The sequence below is a fragment of the Odocoileus virginianus genome, chromosome 6 (assembly GCF_023699985.2).
Source record: "Odocoileus virginianus isolate 20LAN1187 ecotype Illinois chromosome 6, Ovbor_1.2, whole genome shotgun sequence".
NCBI classification, from domain to species: domain Eukaryota; kingdom Metazoa; phylum Chordata; class Mammalia; order Artiodactyla; family Cervidae; genus Odocoileus; species Odocoileus virginianus.
Genome location: NC_069679.1, coordinates 86,697,920 through 86,717,810, shown reverse-complemented (window position 1 = coordinate 86,717,810; position 19,891 = coordinate 86,697,920). Strand labels below are relative to the sequence as shown.

Sequence of the window (19,891 nt, the reverse complement as noted above, 5' to 3'; positions counted from 1 at the left end):
ATAGCTACTGCTGGCATCCATTCCTTCTCATTCTGGTGACATAACTCCAGCTTTCCGTGGAAGAATCACCCCTCTTCCACTCTCCCTTCCCGTGGCTTTAGTGCACCTGGCATTACTCTGCGGTGGAACAATTAGTCAATGGTGTTGAAGTCAAGGAGTTCCCAGGAGAACCGCTGAAAAACTCTTTCCACAGGGATTTTTTTTTCAAAAAATGAATTAATTTATTTTAATTGGAGGATAGTTAGTTTACAACATCACGATGGTTTTTGCCATACACAAATATGAATCAGTCACGGATGCATGTGTGTCCCCCTCCCCCATCCTGAGCCCCCTCCCACCTCGCTCCCCACCCCATCCTTCTGGGTTGTCCCCAAACACTGGCTTTGAATGCCCTGCTTCATGCAATGAACTTGCACTGGTCATCTATTTTACATATGGTAATATACATGTTTCAATGCTGTTCTCTCAAATCATCCCACCCTTGCCTTCTCCCCCAGAGTCCAAAAGTCTGTTCTTTACATCTGTGTCTCTTTTGCTGCCTTGCATAAAGGATCATCGTTACCATCTTTCTAAATTCCACATGTATGTGTTAATATACAGTGTTCGTGTCTCTTTCTGACTCACTTCACTCTGTATAATAGGCTCCAGTTTCATCCACCTCACTAGAACTGACTCAAATGTGTTCCTTTTTATAGCCAAGTAATCAGAAAACTAAGATCATGGTATCTGGTCCCATCACTTCATGGGGACTAGATGGGGAAACAGTGGAAATAGTGTCAGACTTTATTTTTTGGGGCTCCAAAATCACTGCAGATGGTGACTGCAGCCATGAAATTCAAAGACGCTTACTCCTTGGAAGGAAAGTTATGACCAACCTGGATAGCATATTAAAAAGCAGAGACATTACTTTGCCAACAAGTGTCTGTCTAGTCAAGGCTATGGTTTTTCGAGTGGTCATGTATGGATGTGAGAGTTGGACTGTGAAGAAAGCTGAGTGCCAAAAAATTAATGCTTTTGAATTGTAGTGTTGGAGAGGACTCTTGAGAGTCCCTAGGACTGCAAGGAGATCCAACCCGTCTATCCTAAAGGAGATCCGTCCTGGGTGTTCATTGGAAGGACTGATGCTGAAGCTGAAACTCCAGTACTTTGGCCACCTGATGCAGAGAGCTGACTCATTGGAAAAGACCCTGATGCTGGGAAAGATTGAGGGCAGGAGGAGAAGGGGATGACAGAGGATGAGATGGCTGGATGGCATCACCCACTTGATGGACATGCGTAAACTCCGGGAGTTGGTGATGGACAGGGAGGCCTGGCGTGCTGCAATTCATGGGGTCGCAAAGAGTTGGACACGACTGAGCAACTGAACTGAACTGAATATTCCATTGTGTATATGTACCACAGCTTCTTTATCCATTTGTCTGCTGATGGGCATCTAGGCTGCTTCCATGTCCTAGCTATTGTAAACACTGCTGTGATGAACATTGGGGTACACGTGTCTCTTTCAATTCTGGTTTCCTCGGTGTGTTTGCCCAGCAGTGGGATTGCTGGGTCATATGGCAGTTCTATTTCCAGTTTTTTAAGGAATCTCCACACTGTTCTCCATAGTGGCTGTACTAGTTTGCATTCCCACCAACAGTGTGAGAGGGTTCCCTTTTCTCCACACCCTCTCCAGCATTTATTGCTTGTAGACTTTTTGATGGTGGCCATTCTGATCGGTGTGAGATGGTACCTTATTGTGGTTTTGACTTGCATTTCTCTAATAATGAGTGATGTTGAGCGTTTTTCATGTGTGCGTTAGCCATGTGTATGTCTTCTTTGGATAAATGTCCATTTAGTTCTTTGGTGCACTTTTTGACTGGGCCGTTCGTCTTTCTGGTGTTGAGCTGCATGAACTCCCACGGGGATTTCTAAGAGAAGAAGACAGTACAGCCGGAGCTGTTGGCACCTCTCTTGCCTGTCTGGCAATGGTGTCAACTCAAAAGAAATTCTAATTGGGTTCATTCTGGTGACCTGGTTCTGATGGCATCTTGAGCCCCTACGATCCAAGTGCTTTGATGCCAGTTCCAGTTTCAGTCCTTTTTGACATCAAAATTCCGTTTTTGTCTAAAGCCATTTTGAGTAGGTTTCTGTCCCATACAACTGAAGAAGTTCTTCCTAATATAGCAATGGAAACCAGAAGAAGGTTCAAGTTTTCAAAAGTTTCAACTATTCAAGATAAAACTAAAAGGAATTCTATTGTGACTACATTAGTATTCTTTTTAATATTTCATGGCTGACAAATACGTATGAAACATCTATTGTAGTGCCAGGCACTATGTTAGGCTCTGTACTTAAAACAGGTTAGTTAAAGCTATGGTTACAGAAACACTTTTATGCACAGTATATTAAAAATCAAATCGTTACAATCCATAAGTTGGCTGAATGAGCTAGCTAGAATTAGTAGCATGAATTTTGCCATCTATGGCAAATTATATATACTTTGTCTTTTATTTCTTTTTGTAAAGACCTGAGGGTAACTAAAATTGGTAGGCAGCAAAAAAAAAAAATGTATTTGCTTGCATTTTAATATTTCAAATGTTTGGAATATACCACACTAGGAACTCAAGTTTCAAGATATAGATTACCAAAAGGTGTTGTAGCTTATATTTAAAATGCCTAACAAATGTGCACCTGTTGACGTGTAGAATTTAGGGGTCTTTCTCCTCCATCTTTATTTGCATTCTTTCAAAAGGTACAGATGTGAAAGCATACCTAGCAATAAAATGTTGATTAAGTTTTCTGATGTGACACTAGTAAAAACATTATATAAAAAGTAAGGGTAAGAACTAATCAGGGCTTTTTCTCTCTATTATTCAGGAATGGTTTAATTTTTAGCCACCCTTCTGCCTCAGCTGTCTCTTTTGGTCTTGAGTTGTCAGTTGAGGACTGTTTAATTAAGAATGTTTTCACTTCACACTCCACCCTTGGGTCATTAAAGATTGCAATGGAAAATGTAATAATGTAAAAATAAATTATTTAGATCTGTTATTAATACAATACTTAAATATATATCATGGGATCCATAAAAGAGTGTACTGAAAAAATCTGAAACATGGAAAAAAATATTTCTTATTCCTCACCATCCTACATCTCATAAAAACCACATGTAGTCAGCAATGAATATGCCACAATTATACAGTAACAAAATAACTTAGAAAAGTGAACTTTTCTAAGTTCACTGCTTAAATTTAAATAACCAATGATGTTTCCTTTTTCCCACCAGGGATTTTCAGGGAACTCAGTAGTGACTTAGCAAACATATTCTTATTTAAAAAAAAAAAAACAAATACTTGTGACAAAGAGAAATTGTGCATGCCTTTGTCCAGGGAACCCCACACAGGTTTGATGGCTTCAGAGCCACTTCTCAAGCCTGAGTTCTTTCTTCTTAGCAGGTGTCAGAGCCCACTCTTCAGTCCTCTTCTCTTTATTCTTGTCCTCCCAAGCCAAAGACAAGCTGCTGAGTGTGGCACATATCCCCCAGGCTTGCTCACCTCCCCCTTCTAATTTTTGGCTGCCCTCATTACAAGAGTTCTGATGGAAGACATTTTTCACATACTGAAATATGGCAAAATCATTCTGGCTTATAAATGATTTAACTTAAACCTTGTGCTAACTAGAACAGGCTGCTTTGTGCATCACCGACTCGATGGACATGAGTTTGAGCAAGCCCCAGGAGTTGGTGGTGGACAGGGAAGCCTGGCGTGCTGCAGCCCATGGGGTCACAAAGAGTTGGACACGACTGAGGGACTGAACTGAACTGAACCATGCACTGTACATCTGCTTTAACATTAAAGGAAAGAATTTATTTATGGAAAATAAAATGGAGGTTCTTTCAGTTCAGTTCAGTCGCTCAGTCGTGTCCGACTCTTTGCGACCCCATAGAACGACCACGCATACTTGCATGCTCAGCTGCCTAAGTCACATCTGACTCTCTGCGACGCTATGGACTTTGGTCCACCTGGCGCCTCTGTCCATGGGATTCTCCAGGCAAGAACACTGGAGTGGGTTGCCGTGCCCTCCTCCGGGGGATCTTCCCGACCCAAAGGTCGAACCCATGTCTCTTATGTCTCCTGCATTGGCAGGTGTGTTCTTTACCAGTAGCACAGCCTGGGAAGCCCAGAATGACCATACGACCCAGTAACCCCACTCCTAGGCACATATCTGGAGAAAATCATAATTCAAAAAGATACATGCACCCCAATGTTCATTGCAGCAGTGTTTACAATAGCCAGGACATGGAAGTCACCCAAATGTCCGTCAACAGAGGAATGGATAAAGAAGCTGTGGTCCATATACAACAAGTTTGAAGGCAGGAGAAGAAGGGCACGACAGAGGATGGGTGGCACCACCGATTCAATGGACATGAGTTTGAGCAAACTCCTGGAGATGGTGAAGAACAGGGAAGCCTGGCGTGCTGCAGTCCATGGAGTCACAAAGAGTCAGACATGACTGAACAACAATACATATACAGTGGAACATTACTCAGCCATAAAGAGGAACAAATTGTGCCATTTGCAGGGATGTGGATGGACACAGAGACTGTCATATAAAGTACGTCAGAAAGAAAAAAAACAAATATTGTACGTAATGCATATGTGTGGAATCTAGAAAAATAGTACAGCTGAACCTATTTGCAAAGCAGATGTAGGGAACAGACTTACACACATCAAGGGAAACGTGGGGGGATGAGCTGGGAGATGGGGATTGACATACACTGCTATGTATAAGACAGGTGACTAATGAGAACCTGCTGTATGGCACAGGGGAAGAAAAGGTCCAGTCTGTTTTTAGGGCATATATGAAGTTAACTTTAAACACACATTTCAGTATACAGTGGTGATGGTTTAGTCGTCGCTAAGTCTTGACCAACTCTCTTGAAACCATGGACTGTAGCCCGCAAGGCCCCTCTGTCCATGGGATTGCCCAGGCAAGAACACTGGAGTGGGTTGCCATTTCCTCTCTAGGGGATCTTCCTGACCAAGGATTGAATTTGTGTCTCCTGCTTTGCAGGTGGTCTACACTGCAGGCAGATTCTTTACCACTGAGCCACCAGGGGAGCCCCTTCAGTATACAGTAAGTGCATATAAACACCATTTGACTCCACTTAGGTGAGGTATCCAGAATAGTCATATTCATAGGGTCAGAAAGTACATTCGTAGATGCCAGAGGCAGGGGTGGGGACGGGGCATGGGGACTCAGTTTTAAATGGGAACAAAGTTTCAGTATAGGAGAGTAAAAAACTCCAGAGATGGGTGATGGTGGGAGTTGCACAATTTGAGTGTACTTGTGCCACTGAATCCGACGGTTAACTATGGTTAAAATAGCTTATGTCATGTGACTTCTACCACAATTAAAACTTTAAAAAATAAAAATGAATAATTGTGGCTCAAGCATCCAAAACGGAGCTGGGTGGCCATTGTGGATGTGGTTTCAGATGTGTTCCTACATCCCTGAGAATCTGAATTTTCTGAACTGTATCAGTTTCAAGGACACCACCAATCAGTCTCAAAACAATATCTGTTAGCAACTACCAGCCAGAACCTTATGTTCTCACGGTCTCCCCTCGTAACCAAGCAACCATTTTGGACCCAATCAATCCATGCTTGCCAAGAACCCTTACTCCTTTTCAGCGCCATTCCTAGTCCTTGACAAACAACTTATGTAATGTTAGTTTTCGCCTGTATAAGCCCCCTCCATTTTGTAGACTTTTGTTGTCATTGTTCAGTTGCTAAGTCATTCTGACCCTTTGTGACTCCACAGACTGTAGCCCGCTTAGCTCCTCTGTCCATGGAATTATCCTGGCAAAACTATCGGAGTGGGTAGCCATCTCCTTCTCCAGGGGATCTTCCCAACCCAGGGACTGAACCTGCATCTTCTGCATTGCAAGCGGATACCTTACCCCTGAGCCACCAGGCAAGTCCTATTTCGTAGTCCAGGGGAGTACAATTCAAGTGCTTCTTGGATCTGTGTATCCCAGGCTATCATCCTCAGTTTGGCTCAAAACTTTTCTATTTCTATTATAGGTTGGTTTAGTCGCTAAGTCGTGTTTGACCCCTGTGACCCCATGGACTGTAGCCCATCAGGCCATGGGATTTTCCAGGCAAGAACACTGGAGTGGGTTGCCATTTCCTTCTCCAGGTATAGATTGGTATATTGATTATTTCCATTGACAGTTTTATAGCTAATCACCTGGGAATAGTAAAAATAACAAGAATTTAAAATGTCTAAAAGCTTGGAAATTTTATGAAGTACTGACAGTTTTTCCTGCATTGTAGTTCTCACTACTTTGTTAGATGATTATTGTGAACTAATTGGATTCCATTTCTACTTTCAGCCTTCCTGGTGGAGTTCACCAAGTCTACTTACACCTTCATAATTTACTTTCCATGACACCTATAGAAATTCTTTCCTCTGAAATAGCCCTTGTTTCCTGTATGTCGACTAGAAGACAAAGCCAAAACTGAAAAGGTAGCCTCTTGTCTTAAATTGGTAATTTGCATCTTTGAGGAAGCAGAAATAGGGTAACATTTAGTCCAAGGTATGGATGCCATCTAGGAATCATCACCTCTTTCTTAAAAAGATGCTAGTTTATTCTAGCTGTTTTTTTTTTTTAATTTCCAAGTTTTGTTATTTCCCAAGGAAATAAACACTGATTTTTTTTTCAGACACAAAAGACTCATACTTGTGTTTTATGTTATTTTTTCTTCTTGTAAGTTCAGTTCAGTTACTCAGTCATGTCCGACTCTTTGCGACCCCATGAACTGCAACACGCCAGGCCTCCCTGCTCATCACCAACTCCTGGAGTTTACCCAAAGCCATGTCCATCGAGTTGGTTATGCCATCCAACCATCTCATCCTCTGTCATCCCCATCTCCTCCTGCCCTCAATCTTTCCCAGCATCAGGGTCTTTTCAAATGAGTCAACTCTTCGCATCAGGTGGGCAAAGTATTGGAGTTTCAGCTTCAGCATCAGTCCTTTCAATGAACACCCAGGACTGATCTCCTTTAGGATGGACTGGTTGGATCTCCTTGCAGTCCAAGGGACTCTCAAGAATCTTCTCCAACACCACAGTTTGAAGGCATCAATTCTTCGGCGCTCAGCTCTCTTTATAATCCAACTCTCACATCCATACATGACCACTGGAAAAACCATAGCCTTGACTAGGCAGACCTTTGTTGGCAAAGTAATGTCTCTGCTTTTTAATATGCTGTCTAGGTTGGTCCTAACTTTCCTTCCAAGGAGTAAGCATCTTTTAATTTCATGGCTGCAATCACCATTTACATCTTGTTGTAAACTTTGGGGTTATCACTCTGGATTTAAAATCTTTTAAAACACTGACTTCAAATTATTTTTGCAGGTACTGGTCAATTCCGTGAGAGAGGAGGCATTCAGAAAACTGAGTAGGAGAGGAACTGACATAGAATTCATTGCTTCTAGTATTTGTGCTTACAGGCTGATTCTCCAGCGTCATTAAGACTGACATCTTCATCATCACCACCATGAGAGAAGTATCAAAACAGTTCTCTAAGAAAACAAAATCAGGTACCATTGCTGCTGCTGCTGCTAAGTCGCTTCAGTCGTGTCCGACTCTGTGCGACCCCATGGACAGCAGCCCACCAGGCTCCCCTGTCCACGGGATTATCCAGGCAAGAACACTGGAGTGGGTTGCCATTTCCCTCTCAGGTACCATTGCTATTTATCAAGAAATAGGCTCTGGCATGTGATTTTACAATTTAAATTCTACTTTTAGCTTTGAAAGTACCATTGCTGTTTATCAAGAAATAGGATCTGGCGTGTGATTTTACGAGTTAAATTCTACATTTAGCTTTGAGGTCACGTATACAAATAAGAAAACGTGTATTTAGGAAGTCATGTTTTAGTCCCACGCAATGTCTGCTACAGCGAGCACTATGAAGCGGCCAGAAAAACATACACACGCACAAGGTAGGAGGAACAATTAAACAAGGAGGTTAACATCCTAGTGTTGATTCTTCCTTGCATAAGTGTAGTCCTGGCCAAGGACGGGGGTCTGGTGAGACCGACAGGCGCTCTAGCAGCAGGGGGCAAGGGTGGCCGAGAGTCCGCCCGGAGCCGGAGCGGGATGCGGTCCGGGCAGCCGAGGTCATTGGTCCTGGCCGAAGATAGCCGAGCTAGAAACGTGCAGCTAGAGGGAGAGCGGGAGAACCAGGACCCAGCAACGGGTCCGGGAGCGCCCCCGCTGGGAGGGGCGGGGCGAGGCGCGCGCGGGCGGCGGGGGCCGGGGCCGCGGGTCTGGGCTCGGGGTCGCGTGCACGCCGCGGGTCTGGGCTCGGGGGCGCGCACGCCGCGGGTCTGTGCTGGTGGGGCGGGCGGCACCGGTCTGGGGTCGGGGGCGCGTGCACGCCACGGGGTCTGGGGCGGGGGCGCGCACGCGCGGGTCTGGGCTAGGGGAGCGAGCGGCACCGGTCTGGGGTCGGGGGCGCGCACGCCGCGGGTCTGGGCTTGGGGGTGGAGGGGCGCGCGGCGCGGGTCTGGGCTCGGGCGCGCGCACGGCGCGGGCCCGCCGAGCTGTGGGACGAGGCCGCGGCGGGAAGGGAACGCAGCAGGGGGACCGGGGCGGCGGCAGTGGCTGAGGCGTGAAGACGGGAGGCGGGTCCTCGCTCGCTCGGCTCTCGGCTTGGGCACTGCGGGCTGAGGAGACCAGGCGGCCGAGGCGACGAAGGGAGGGCGCGCGGCAATCCCCCCTCTCACCTGAGGGCCGGCGGCGCCCGCGGCCCTCAGCATGCGCCGCGAGGCGAGGGCTCCCCTCCCGCCCGTGGGCTGAGGCGGCGCCGGCGGCGGCCGGGAGAGGCGGCATGCGGCTGCCGGGCGCGGCATAGAGGACGCGGCAGGCGGCGAGTGCCGGCCGCCCGAGGGAGGATTTGCTTCGCCCGGCCGCCGCCGCCTCCTGCCGCCGGGCGCCAGAGCGGAGCGGCGCGGCGGGCTGGGCGCCCCGACATGGCGGCCAGGAGCGCCCCGAGCTGCCACCTGCGGCTCGAGTGGGTGTACGGCTACCGGGGCCACCAGTGCCGCAACAACCTCTACTATACGGCGGCCAAGGAGATCGTGTACTTCGTCGCGGGCGTTGGCGTGGTGTACAGCCCGCGCGAGCACCGGCAGAAGTTCTACCGGGGCCACAGCGACGACATCATCAGGTACGGGGCCCGGGGGCGGCCGGCGTCCCCCCGCGGCCCGCTCCTGCAGGGCGCCGCTCCCCGAAGGGGAAGCCCGGGGCCGTCTGGTCCGACTCTGCCCTCGGGGCACCCGGGAAACCGGCGCCCTTCTCTGTCTTCGTATCCCGAGTCTCCCCCTCGGGTCGGTGCGATGGCCCTAGGTCCGCGCGGGCCCTTCCTCAGATGGGTGCTGTGTACCGAAAGCTGCTGTGGGTTGCATTTTTACCCCTTGAAATCTCGTCGGAGACTGCTTATTAAACGAATTCTTAAAGCGCCAGAGGGAAGTCCTTTACCTAGTAGAGAGCACAGGAGAGTCCCGTAAGCTCTAGGCTGGTCCCGGGGAGCGCGCCCCGGGTGGCATCCTAGAGGGCACTCTTATGGCTCTTGGCCATAATAACTCGTTGAGGTTTCACTGCCTGCTGTTATCAGAAGATAGAAATCCCGGCAACCTTCAGGCAGTTCATCGGACTTTACAATTTGCACACCTGAAGGCAGTTTGAGGGGAAGGATTCATTATACCCATCCACACACCACCACCACTCCCAAATCATTTTAGGTGCTAAAATAATTCTTATTTCCATTTCTCCTGTTTCCTTTTTGGTAAAGCACTCCTAAATAAGTTTACTTTTGTGTATATATATATTTTTACTTAAATCACAATTTTGTCTACATTTTAATTCTTCTTTGACCGTCATCTTAAAGTTGGTCCCAGTGCTTGTTTGCATTTCTTAAGTGAGCGGTGTATTTGAAATACTATTTTCCATCAGTGTCTCAGCAGAACTTTTGTGGCAGATGAAGAGCTGCAAAGATTAATTTAGACGTGATTATTGTCTAAAGCACAACATATTTGTCGTTGATAAATAGAAATGTGTTCTAAAACATTTGAGACTCTGTGTGTGTGTTTTTAAGAGATTCTGTGATTGGATTTGCTTACTCAGTTTTATCCCCATATCTATGTTTCACAGGACTTAAACTGTGCAATTAAAACCCATTTGGTATCATGGTTTGATGTTTGTAGGCAAAACACTCCGGTATTTAAATACCATAAATAAAAATCTGTTTTGCATGTCTGCACATTTATGCTCTGTGAGAGAGGGAGGGAGGCCTAAGACAAAAGGTAGGGCAAGACAGAATAAAGATAAGGAGAGCAGAAACTGAGATTGTGGAATAGGAAATGAGACAGTGTTTGGGGTTTAGTGTGTGTGTGTGTGTGTGTGCGCGCTTCGTCGTGTCAGACTCTTTGTGACCCCATGGACTGTAGCCTGGCCAGGCTCCACTGTCCATGGAATTCTCCAGGCAATAATACTGGATCAGGTTCCATTTCTTTCTCCAGGGGAATCTTCCCCCATGCAGGGATCGAACCCAGGTCTCCTGCACTGCAGGCAGATTCTTTACCATCTTGTGTGTCATTCACCCCAAGAGTTATTTACAGTTTTTTGTCTTTTTCCCGATCCTTTCCATTTTCTCTCTTCATTTCCATGTCTTAAGTCTCTGACAGTTCAGGGGTAGTTAAGTTTATCTAGTTGAAACAGCCTTGACTGAAGCCCTCCCCAGATATTGAGTCTATTAGGTTCCTTTCAGTAGGTGGGGTAGATAGGTGTGAAGGATGTTGAGGGGCACTTCTGTTGTTTTTACTCCTTGGTAGTTGAGAGTAATGTGGTATGAAGATCTTCTGAAACTAGATATGATTTTTTTGATGGGGTAAATGATGCTTTGTTTATTCTTCTAGCAGTAATTTGAACCTATATGTCACATGACTTGAATTTTTAAAATTGTGTTTCAGTAAACTGCAAGGAAGAGATGCTTTTGCTTTCCTTTGGTATACATAGTTGCATAACCATACATGTAGTGTCTCAAAATGTTTCAAAATGACAGATTAGTCTAATTTTTGCCTTAATTGGATACATGCTTGTGACTTTATGCAAATGATTCACCCTTAAAATAATTTGTAACAGTAAAAAGTTTGCTTGAAAATTGCCATGGCAATAAAAAGAAAAAAAATTGCCATGGCAATTGCATCCTGAAATTGTGGCACAAATTTAATATAGTACTAAGAGTATAATTTAGCAATCAAAAAGAGTTCTGGAAATTTTGTTTCGAGCAATAATGGTAGAAATCATTCTTGTTTGTGAAAGTTCAACATTTTCAAATTTGTTTCAATTTAGTGTTTGAATACAGGTATAGTTACTACTGTAATTTTTCAATTATGTCACAGCAGAAAATGAAATTTTTATAAATGGTACTATGGTGGAAAACAATGTTGCTGTAATGTTAGCCTTATTAATAAAAAGTCATTGCTGTGTTTATCATCTGTTTTGTTTTCATATTTGCTTGAAACTTAGGTAAACTTATTAAATATAACTTAGTCTGAAAGTAAGACTATACCAGAATGAGCAAGTCATTGTCTTCACATTTTGAAAATGTAAGTGCTGTATTGGTTGGAAAGACAAAAGTAATGATCATTTGCTTTGCAGTTCTGTCATCTTACTGCATCTAGCATTGCCGCCGGTGGTGCCACATGACTTTATCATTTTGTCTGTGTTACGTGTAGTTGTCTTACTTCTTTTTACTAGATATGTATGTACACAGTATGTATATAGTGTTCCGTCCTTTAGTTATATTTATTTCAGTATTACTGATTTATATAGAAATTTGTTTCACTGTCAGAATTTTAGTCACTTTTTTTCTTAATTTGCTTTTTTTTCTGTGTCCCAAGTTATATTGATAAAATTCTCTAGTTATTAAAGGTTTGTTACAGGTTTAAGAGTGAGTTATAGACTAATGGCAGTTTTAAGATAAAACGCACATCTGTAGTGTGGTTTGTATTTTGAAACTTTTGCCGGCTGTCTTCCCAAAGGATACAATAGCTTTTTAAATTAGTTTTTCTAGATACCACCCATCAACACATTTTTGACAAGTTTGTATTTGAAGTAGTGGGTGTTACTGATAGTTCTCAAAATATGTATCACCAGTGAAGACCATTAGTGAAATGTAGTTAACTTGGTGCATTTTGTTTCTACTTTTTTTTTCTTTAGATGAAAGGTATAGTAGCTCATCAATTGTGGCAGGTGGTGCTCTTAAGAAAAAATACTGATCAGGCTTCACCATGATCTAATAAAAGTGGTTTCTAACAACTCTGTATTTATCATTTGAAAATTTCATTTATTCAACACAAGTCAGAATTGTTGGAAAAGCATTTTGGAATGAATGATGTTTCCGTGGTGGACCAGTGTTTTTGTGTTTATGGGTTGAGGGTAGCAACTTTCTAAGGTCTTACGGAAATTACTACAAGCCTACTTGTTGTCTACTTAATGTTTCCAGATATATGGTCAGTATTTCCCAAACCTGTCTGATCATCAGAGTCATTTAAGGAGCTTTTTGCCATTTTTTTTAGCCTTTTCATGAGATGTACTAAGCTAGAATCCTCTAGAGCTGGATCCCAGAGAGTTGTTTTCACGTAGTGCCCCCAGATGATTCTGTTTAGGAAACACATTGCCAATCTGTATCCCAAAACACGCGTGTGTAGAATTATTAAATAAGCAGTTTGAGAAATGGGTAGAACTCCCTCCTTCAAACTTGATTCCAGAATTTTCTTAAGCTTTGTGTAATATCCAAAATCCGTACTTCAGAAAGTATTAAGTAACATACAGATTTAGTAAAAAGTCCCCATGTTTAAGTAACTAGAATTGGTGGTCTTAACTTTCACAGACTATATAATAACTTTTTTCTGTAAGATTTCATTTTGTGTGTTTGGATATCAAAATATTTATGGTTGTTTTTCAAATGCTGCATAGTTAAGAGGTAAAATTAACATGTTTTCAGGCAAAGGTTGGAATTATATAGAATAATTGTTCAAACTATCATGAATACCTTAAGTGTATATTATTACAGTAAAAGACAAATTTTAGATTTGTATTATAATTGTTTCCATTTTTATTTATGATGTCTAATATACAGATAACTAATAGAATATATTTTGGATATAAATTAAGGAAAACATATGGTAAATAAATTCTTAGAAACTATTAAGAAATAAGAATAGTTCCTTAGAAACTATCAACTTACTGTTCCTTCAAGGCTTTTCACTCATCCAAGAAATAGTTATTGAACTCCTTTGTGCAAGGGTCTCAGCCTTAAGGTGTTAGGAGTTAAACCCTGTCAGTCAAGTGTAAGAATCCTGTGTGTACCAGGGATAGCATTAGTGTCCCTGGGATATGGTATATGCAGGCATATAACAGTAACACGGATGTGTCCAAGTGAGTGGAATACCTAAGCAGGCTGGATCTTTAAGGACAACAGAGAGGCAGTCATCAGGGGAAGTGAGTGAAGCTATAGCATTCTGAAAAGAGGTGATGTCATATGCAATGGTTTCATGTTAAGAGAAAATAACTGAAAAAGTCATCTGTACTCACTGTCTTCAGCTCTTTTTCTCCCATTCAGTCTTGGCTGTACTTTATTTCACCGTTGGAATTCTTGTCAAGGTCACCAGTGACCGCCACAGTGCTCTATCCAGTGGTCAATTCTCTGTTCTCATCTTTTTTGATTTATCATCATCATTTGCCACAGTTGGTTACACCCACATTCTTAAGACACTTTCTTAAGTGGTGTCTGGGACACGTATTAGTGTAAAAATAGGTATCTCTTGCTTTACTTAGTCTTTCAGCAGATATTTATTGAGCACCTATTAGTATTTGCCAGTGGCTGTTTTTCGCAGTAGAATTACAGCAGTGAACCAAACAGGTGAAATTCCCAACCTTCATTGACATTTTATGTACTGGGGGCAGATAATAAGCAAGGTAAATTTCACATTTATGCACATATATTGAATTATGTATTTGGTATGTACATGTATATATAGTGGTGTATCTGTCTGTCTGTCTATGTGTGTATATATATAGAGTATGTAAGGGCTAGGGGAAAGAAAGCAGGAAAGTGAGACACAGACTATTGGAAAGAGTTTAGATAGAAGTTTGGGTAAGGGAGCCAGGAAGGCCTCCTTAAAGGATAAATGTAACGCTTGAGTGGAGCCGTGTAGGTGAAGGAGTGTGCCGGGTGGCTCCCTGGAGGGAATGACGTTGCAGGCAAAGGGCCTGTCACGTTCAGAGGCTTGAAGTGGAATGCCTCGTGTGTTTGAGAGGCAGTAGGAAAGTAAGTGTGGCTGGAGTGCAGTGAATTCCCATAAAAGCAGCACAGAAATGAGGTCTGATGAAAATGGTGGTGGGACAGATTGTTTAGGACTTTGTGGGCTATTGAGAGGATTTTTTTGCCTTCCCATATGAGGGAGATTAGAAGCCATTGGAACAATTTAATCAAATTAGTGACCTAATTTGAGTTAATGGTTTGACAGGGTCACTCTGGATCCTATATTGATGACAGACAGAGGGAGAGGTGAAAGGTGAAAGCAGACAGACTGCTTAGGAGACTTAAAAGAGACGTTGGTGGCTTGGGCCAAAGCAGTAATGACAGGAGCAGCGAGAAACCATTCGATACAGTTTGAAGACAGAGGCAGCGTCATTTACTGGTGGACCAGGTGTCAGCTGTGACAGAGAAGAAAGGTCAGTGATGATTGCAGTTTGGGGCCAGAACACCTGAAAGGACGCAGTTGCCCATTAGTGAATTAGCAAAGGCTATGGGGAGGGCAGATTTTCTGCTTTGGGAGAAAGGGACGATCATGAGCTGTTTTAGATACTAATAGACAACTGACCAAGTGGGGGTGTACATTAGGCCAATTGAACATACATGTCTATAATCCAGGGAAGCAGTCTGCGCTGGGATAAATTTGAGTTTTATCAGTGTACAGGTAGTATTTAAAGCCGTAACCCTGGATGAGATCACTGAGGGAGTGAATATAAAGAATCTGAACAATGAATTCCTGTGGCCCTCCAACATTTAAATATTCAGAAGATGAAAAAGAACTGACAGAACAGTGGTCAGAGAGACAGGAGAAAAACCAAGAGAGTGTAGGGTCATGGAAATCAAGTTAAAAATAGTGTTTCAGGGAGAAGCAAGTGACCAGCTGTATCAAGTCAGATGAGTAGTACTTCACCTTAGTGGAGATGTTAGCTGTTTTGCAATAATCACATTGTGATCATGACTGTTGAGGAGACCGTGTACAGGGAACAGAAGGAGCAGAAAGAAGTCATCAAGATGAGTCATGTCATCACAGGTGTACAGAACTGGCCTGCTTCAGGGTTTGCTCCAGCAGCTTCTAGTTTGATTATTTTTAAAATGGCACATGGCTGGTAGCTCTAGATACTTGCTGTTCAAAGATGTAGTACTTACTTAGACCATCAGCTTCGGCATTACCTAGGAGCTCATTAGAAAAGCAGATCTCAAACCCCACCCCAGGCCTGCTGGATTAGACTCTGAATTTTAACAGCATTCTCAGGTACTGTTATGGGTTTGAAATATTAAAATTGTGGGTTTTGATATTAAAGTTTGAAAAGCACACTCTAGACCAGTGGTTTTCAGTGCTGTCCTTTAACCAACACATTAGCATCACCTGGAAGCCTGTTAGAAATGCAAATTCTCAAAAAAAAAAAAAAAAAAAAATGCAAATTCTCAAACTTCATCCCAGACCTAATCAAAAACTCTAGATGTGGGGCCCAACAATCCACTTTGATTACCTCCATGTGATACTGATGTATTCTGAAGTTTGAAAAACATTGCTCTAGATTCTTGATTTTCAACCCTGGCTGCATACTAGAATCACTTGGAGAGTTAAAGCAAAGTAAAACCACCAGTACCTGAGTCTCATCCCTAGAAATTCCAATTTAGTTTATTTAGGATGGGTCTCAGGTGTAATTTCTTTGTTGTGTTTATGTCTGTCTGCAAACTTCCTAGATGATTCCAGTAAGCAGCCAGGGTTGAAAACCACTGCTCTAGATATAGAAGTAATCCATGGTGGTCGGCTGGGAAGTCAAACTTAAAAAATTCCAGGCCCAGCCAAATTTATTCATTTACTATTATACAAGATCCCTTGGATGAGGAAATGGCAGCCCACTCCAGTATTCTTGTCTGGGAACTCCCACGGACAGAGGAGCCAGCCCAAGGGGTTGCAAAGTGTTGGACACGACGTAGCAACTAAACAATAACAACAAATTATATCACAGTATTGTTCATTTGCCAAGTATTAAGACCCCTTTAAAAAGTCTGGGCTTATTGCCCAAGGCATATTTGGAGGTTTTTTTTTTCATGAATAAAAGCGGTGATCAGTAAGGTTTTCCATGAATGGACCTGCCCAGTGTCGTCCGTGGCTGAAAACATGAAAAGACAGACACCCTGCATCATCAGGCCAGAAAAATGCTAACGACTGGGGACCCAGGAGGTTCACGGAATGGGCAAAATTATGTGCATCCTGGATAGTACCAAGTGAGGTGTAACCCAGTAGTTGATTTCAACACACTGACATATCAGTCGCAGTAGGTTTGGCTCACTGGTTTGGACCATGAAAAGCCCAAGATTGTCTGTAAATAAATTTCCAATTTGGAGCCAGAGTCGGCAGTCAGAAATAGACCAAATATCCAGTATGCTAGTATTGAAGAGGCATATAAATGATCTCACCCTCACCCTGTGAAATTCTGAAGTGGACGTATTCACAAGGACAGTTGCTGCAGCACCCTAGATTCACTCCGGGTGAGGGCACAGTAGCTAGGACACTGTGTTTTGTAAGGCTTGAGACCACATATTGCCACAAGCCAAGCATGAAGCAGCCTCTAACAGCTGACTGACTGCTCCTCAGGCCCAGTGTCCTTCTTTGGGGATCAGTGTTCTTCGACAGCAGAGGGCTGGAAGGGGCTGTACTGCGCCAGTGTGAGCCAGCTGCCTTGCTGCAGTGGCATCCATTCTAATGATAAGGTGGCGCATGGTTTCACCATAGTGGCCAGAGACTGCAAGAACTTACATGAAAGCCTTAATCGCTCCTGGATTTCCTGTCTGCAGTGTCACCCTCTGTTGGCTAATGTAATTTAAAAATGGATTGCATTGTTAAAAGATCAAGTGAAACATGGTGCCCACCTTAAAACACTGGTATGCTTATAGCCATCTAAATTAGTAAGCTTGACAGAAAATTACTGAAAAGTTCTTGGAATGAGAGGAAAGGCAGTGGGACTAAAGATAGACATTGCACCTTGGATCTAGCTGTTCTTGAGGCCACAGACGGGCTCAATTCATCATAACACCACTAAATTCTGTATATTTTTTCTTTTGGGATGGGTGGCTCATAAAGGTGGGTTGGCAAATAAGTAGTTGTGATTGTAAGAGGTGTTAACTCAGATGTCACTCTAAAAGTTATCTTGTTCTTCACAATCAGGGAGAGATAACTGAGTTTACTGTAATACGGAGCTTGGGGAGGATATCAATAAAGCAAAGAGGTTGGATGTAAGGTGAGAATTCTGAATTATATCATTGCCAAATTATGAATGGTATTCAGCCTCTTAATGGAGCCCAAGAAAGGAAGAAATCATGGATCCTGGAAATATGGAATGTGTGGCAGAATAGGAGCACCTAATTGAACTTAAAGGCCCAGAAATAAATTTTTGGTATGAGAAGTGTACATAGCCTGTTCCCCAGATCAGTTAGAAGAGCTGAGATGCACAGTTGCCATAGATCCTCTTGTTGAGGAAATCCTGCCACTCTTTCTGTTCTGGGAATCATGTACCCATTTTACCTCCCAACCAAAGAGGACATTAATTCTCTTTTTTTTTCATTACTATGAAAGGACTTTCTTTTCTGGTCAGGAATACAGTACTAGACACTACTGCCTTTGCTGTGGAAACTCATTACGTATTTATTTCAGTTTATGGCATGGAATGACAATTGCCACAGGCAGTTACTCCTAACAGTTTTGCAATTTTTACTTTTATTAGGTTGGTGCAAAAGTAATTGCAGTTTTGCATTGTTGAAATTTGCCACTTGTTTTTGGAATACCTTCTTAAATGCAGCTATGTTATACATCATTTTAATGTGCATTTCTCACTTAAATTTTTTTTTTGCTACTGACTTATTACTTGCTGTTTATTTTATATATATTTTAGGCTACAGAAATGATGTTAGACAAAAAGCAAATTCAAGTGATTTTCTTATTTGAGTTCAAAATGGGTTGTAAAGCAGTAGGGACAACTTGTAACGTCAACAGTGCATTTGGCTCCGGAACTCCTAATGAACATTCAAGAAGTGGTGGTTGAAGAAGTTTTGCAAAGGAGATGAGAACCTTGAAGATGAGGATCATAGTGGCTGGCCGTCAGAAGTTGACAGCGACCAGCTGAGAGCCATCATCGAAGCTGACCCTCTTACAACCACCCCAGAAGTTGCCCCAGGAGTTCAGCACTGACCGTTCTCTGCTCACTCAGCATTTAAAGCCAGTTGGAAAGGTGATGAATCTTGATAAGTGGGTGCCTCATGAGTTGACCGAAAATTTTAAAAATCATTTTGGAGTGTTGTCTTCTCTTATTCTACGCAACAACAGTGAACTATTTCTCAATCAGATTGTGACATGCGATGAAAAATGGATTCTACATGACAACCAGTGATAACCAGCTCAATGATTGGACCGAGAGGAAGCTCCAAAGCATTTCCCAAAGCCAAACTTGCACCGAAAAAAAGGTCATGGTCACTCTTTGGTGGTCTGTTGCCCATCTGATCCACTAAAGCTTCCTGAATCCCAGTGAAACCATAACATCTGAGAAGTAATGCTCAGCAAATCACTAAGAGACACTGAAAAGTGCAATGCCTGAAGCTGTCATTGGTCAATAGAAGAGGCCCAGTTCTTCTCCACAACAACACCCGACTGTATGTTGCACAACCAATGCTTCAAAATTTGAATGAATTGGGCTATGAAACTTTGCCTTATCCACCGTATTCACCTGACCTCTTGCCAACCAACTACCACTTCTTCAAGCATCTGGACAACTTTTTGCAGGGAAAACACTTCCGCCACCAGCAGGAGGCAGAAAATGCTTTCCAAGAGTTCGTTGAATCCTGAAGCATGAGTTTTTACACCGTAGGAATAAATAGTCTTGCTTCTCATTGGCAAAAAATATGTTGATTGTAATGGTTCCTATTTTGATTAAGATGTGTTTGAGCCTAATTATAATGATTATAAATCCAAAACCGCAATTATGTTTGCACCAACCTAATAGTATGATATTGCCTGTAGTATTGTTTAAATTAGCCACAAGATGATGATGTAACCATATTTAATCACCTCAATGGCCCTGTCTTTACAGATACTAAGATTGATCAAGGAGCAGGGCACAGTTCCCAACTGGAAAGTGGGAGGCTATTTTAAGTGTTAAAACATCATTCAGTTCAGTCACTCAGTCGTGTCCGAATCTTTGTGATCCCATGAATTGCAGCACGCCAGGCCTCCCTGTCTATCACCAACTCCCGGAGTTTACTCAGACTCATGTCCATTGAGTCGGTGATGCCATCCAGCCATCTCATCCTTTGTCATCCCCTTCTCCTGTCCCCAATCCTTCCCAGCATCAGGGTCTTTTCCAATGAGTCAACTCCTTGCATGAGGTGGCCAAAGTATTGGAGTTTCAGCTTCAGCATCAGTCCTTCCAGTGAACACCCAGGACTGATCTCCTTTAGGATGGACTGGTTGGATCTCCTTGCAGTCAAAGGGACTCTCAAGAGTCTTCTCCAACACCACAGTTCAA

At 43.1% G+C, this 19,891-nt stretch overlaps 1 protein-coding gene across 14 annotated transcripts in view; it reads left to right on the top strand.

The window, feature by feature from the left end:
- Positions 1-8,553: 8,553 nt before the first annotated feature.
- The window catches only part of EML5 (EMAP like 5), a 157,174-nt gene continuing 145,836 nt past the window's right edge, over positions 8,554-19,891 (top strand). For 7 of the 14 annotated variants that reach the window (XM_070469749.1, XM_070469750.1, XM_070469751.1 and 4 more), the window contains exon 1: positions 8,555-9,212. In XM_070469749.1, coding sequence (XP_070325850.1) covers positions 9,016-9,212 — 197 coding nt within the window. In that variant the 5' untranslated portion in view covers positions 8,555-9,015. Of the gene's footprint in view, positions 9,213-19,891 lie in introns of all 14 variants that reach the window. The other 7 variants (XM_070469747.1, XM_070469748.1, XM_070469754.1 and 4 more) reach the window with 3 other exon arrangements.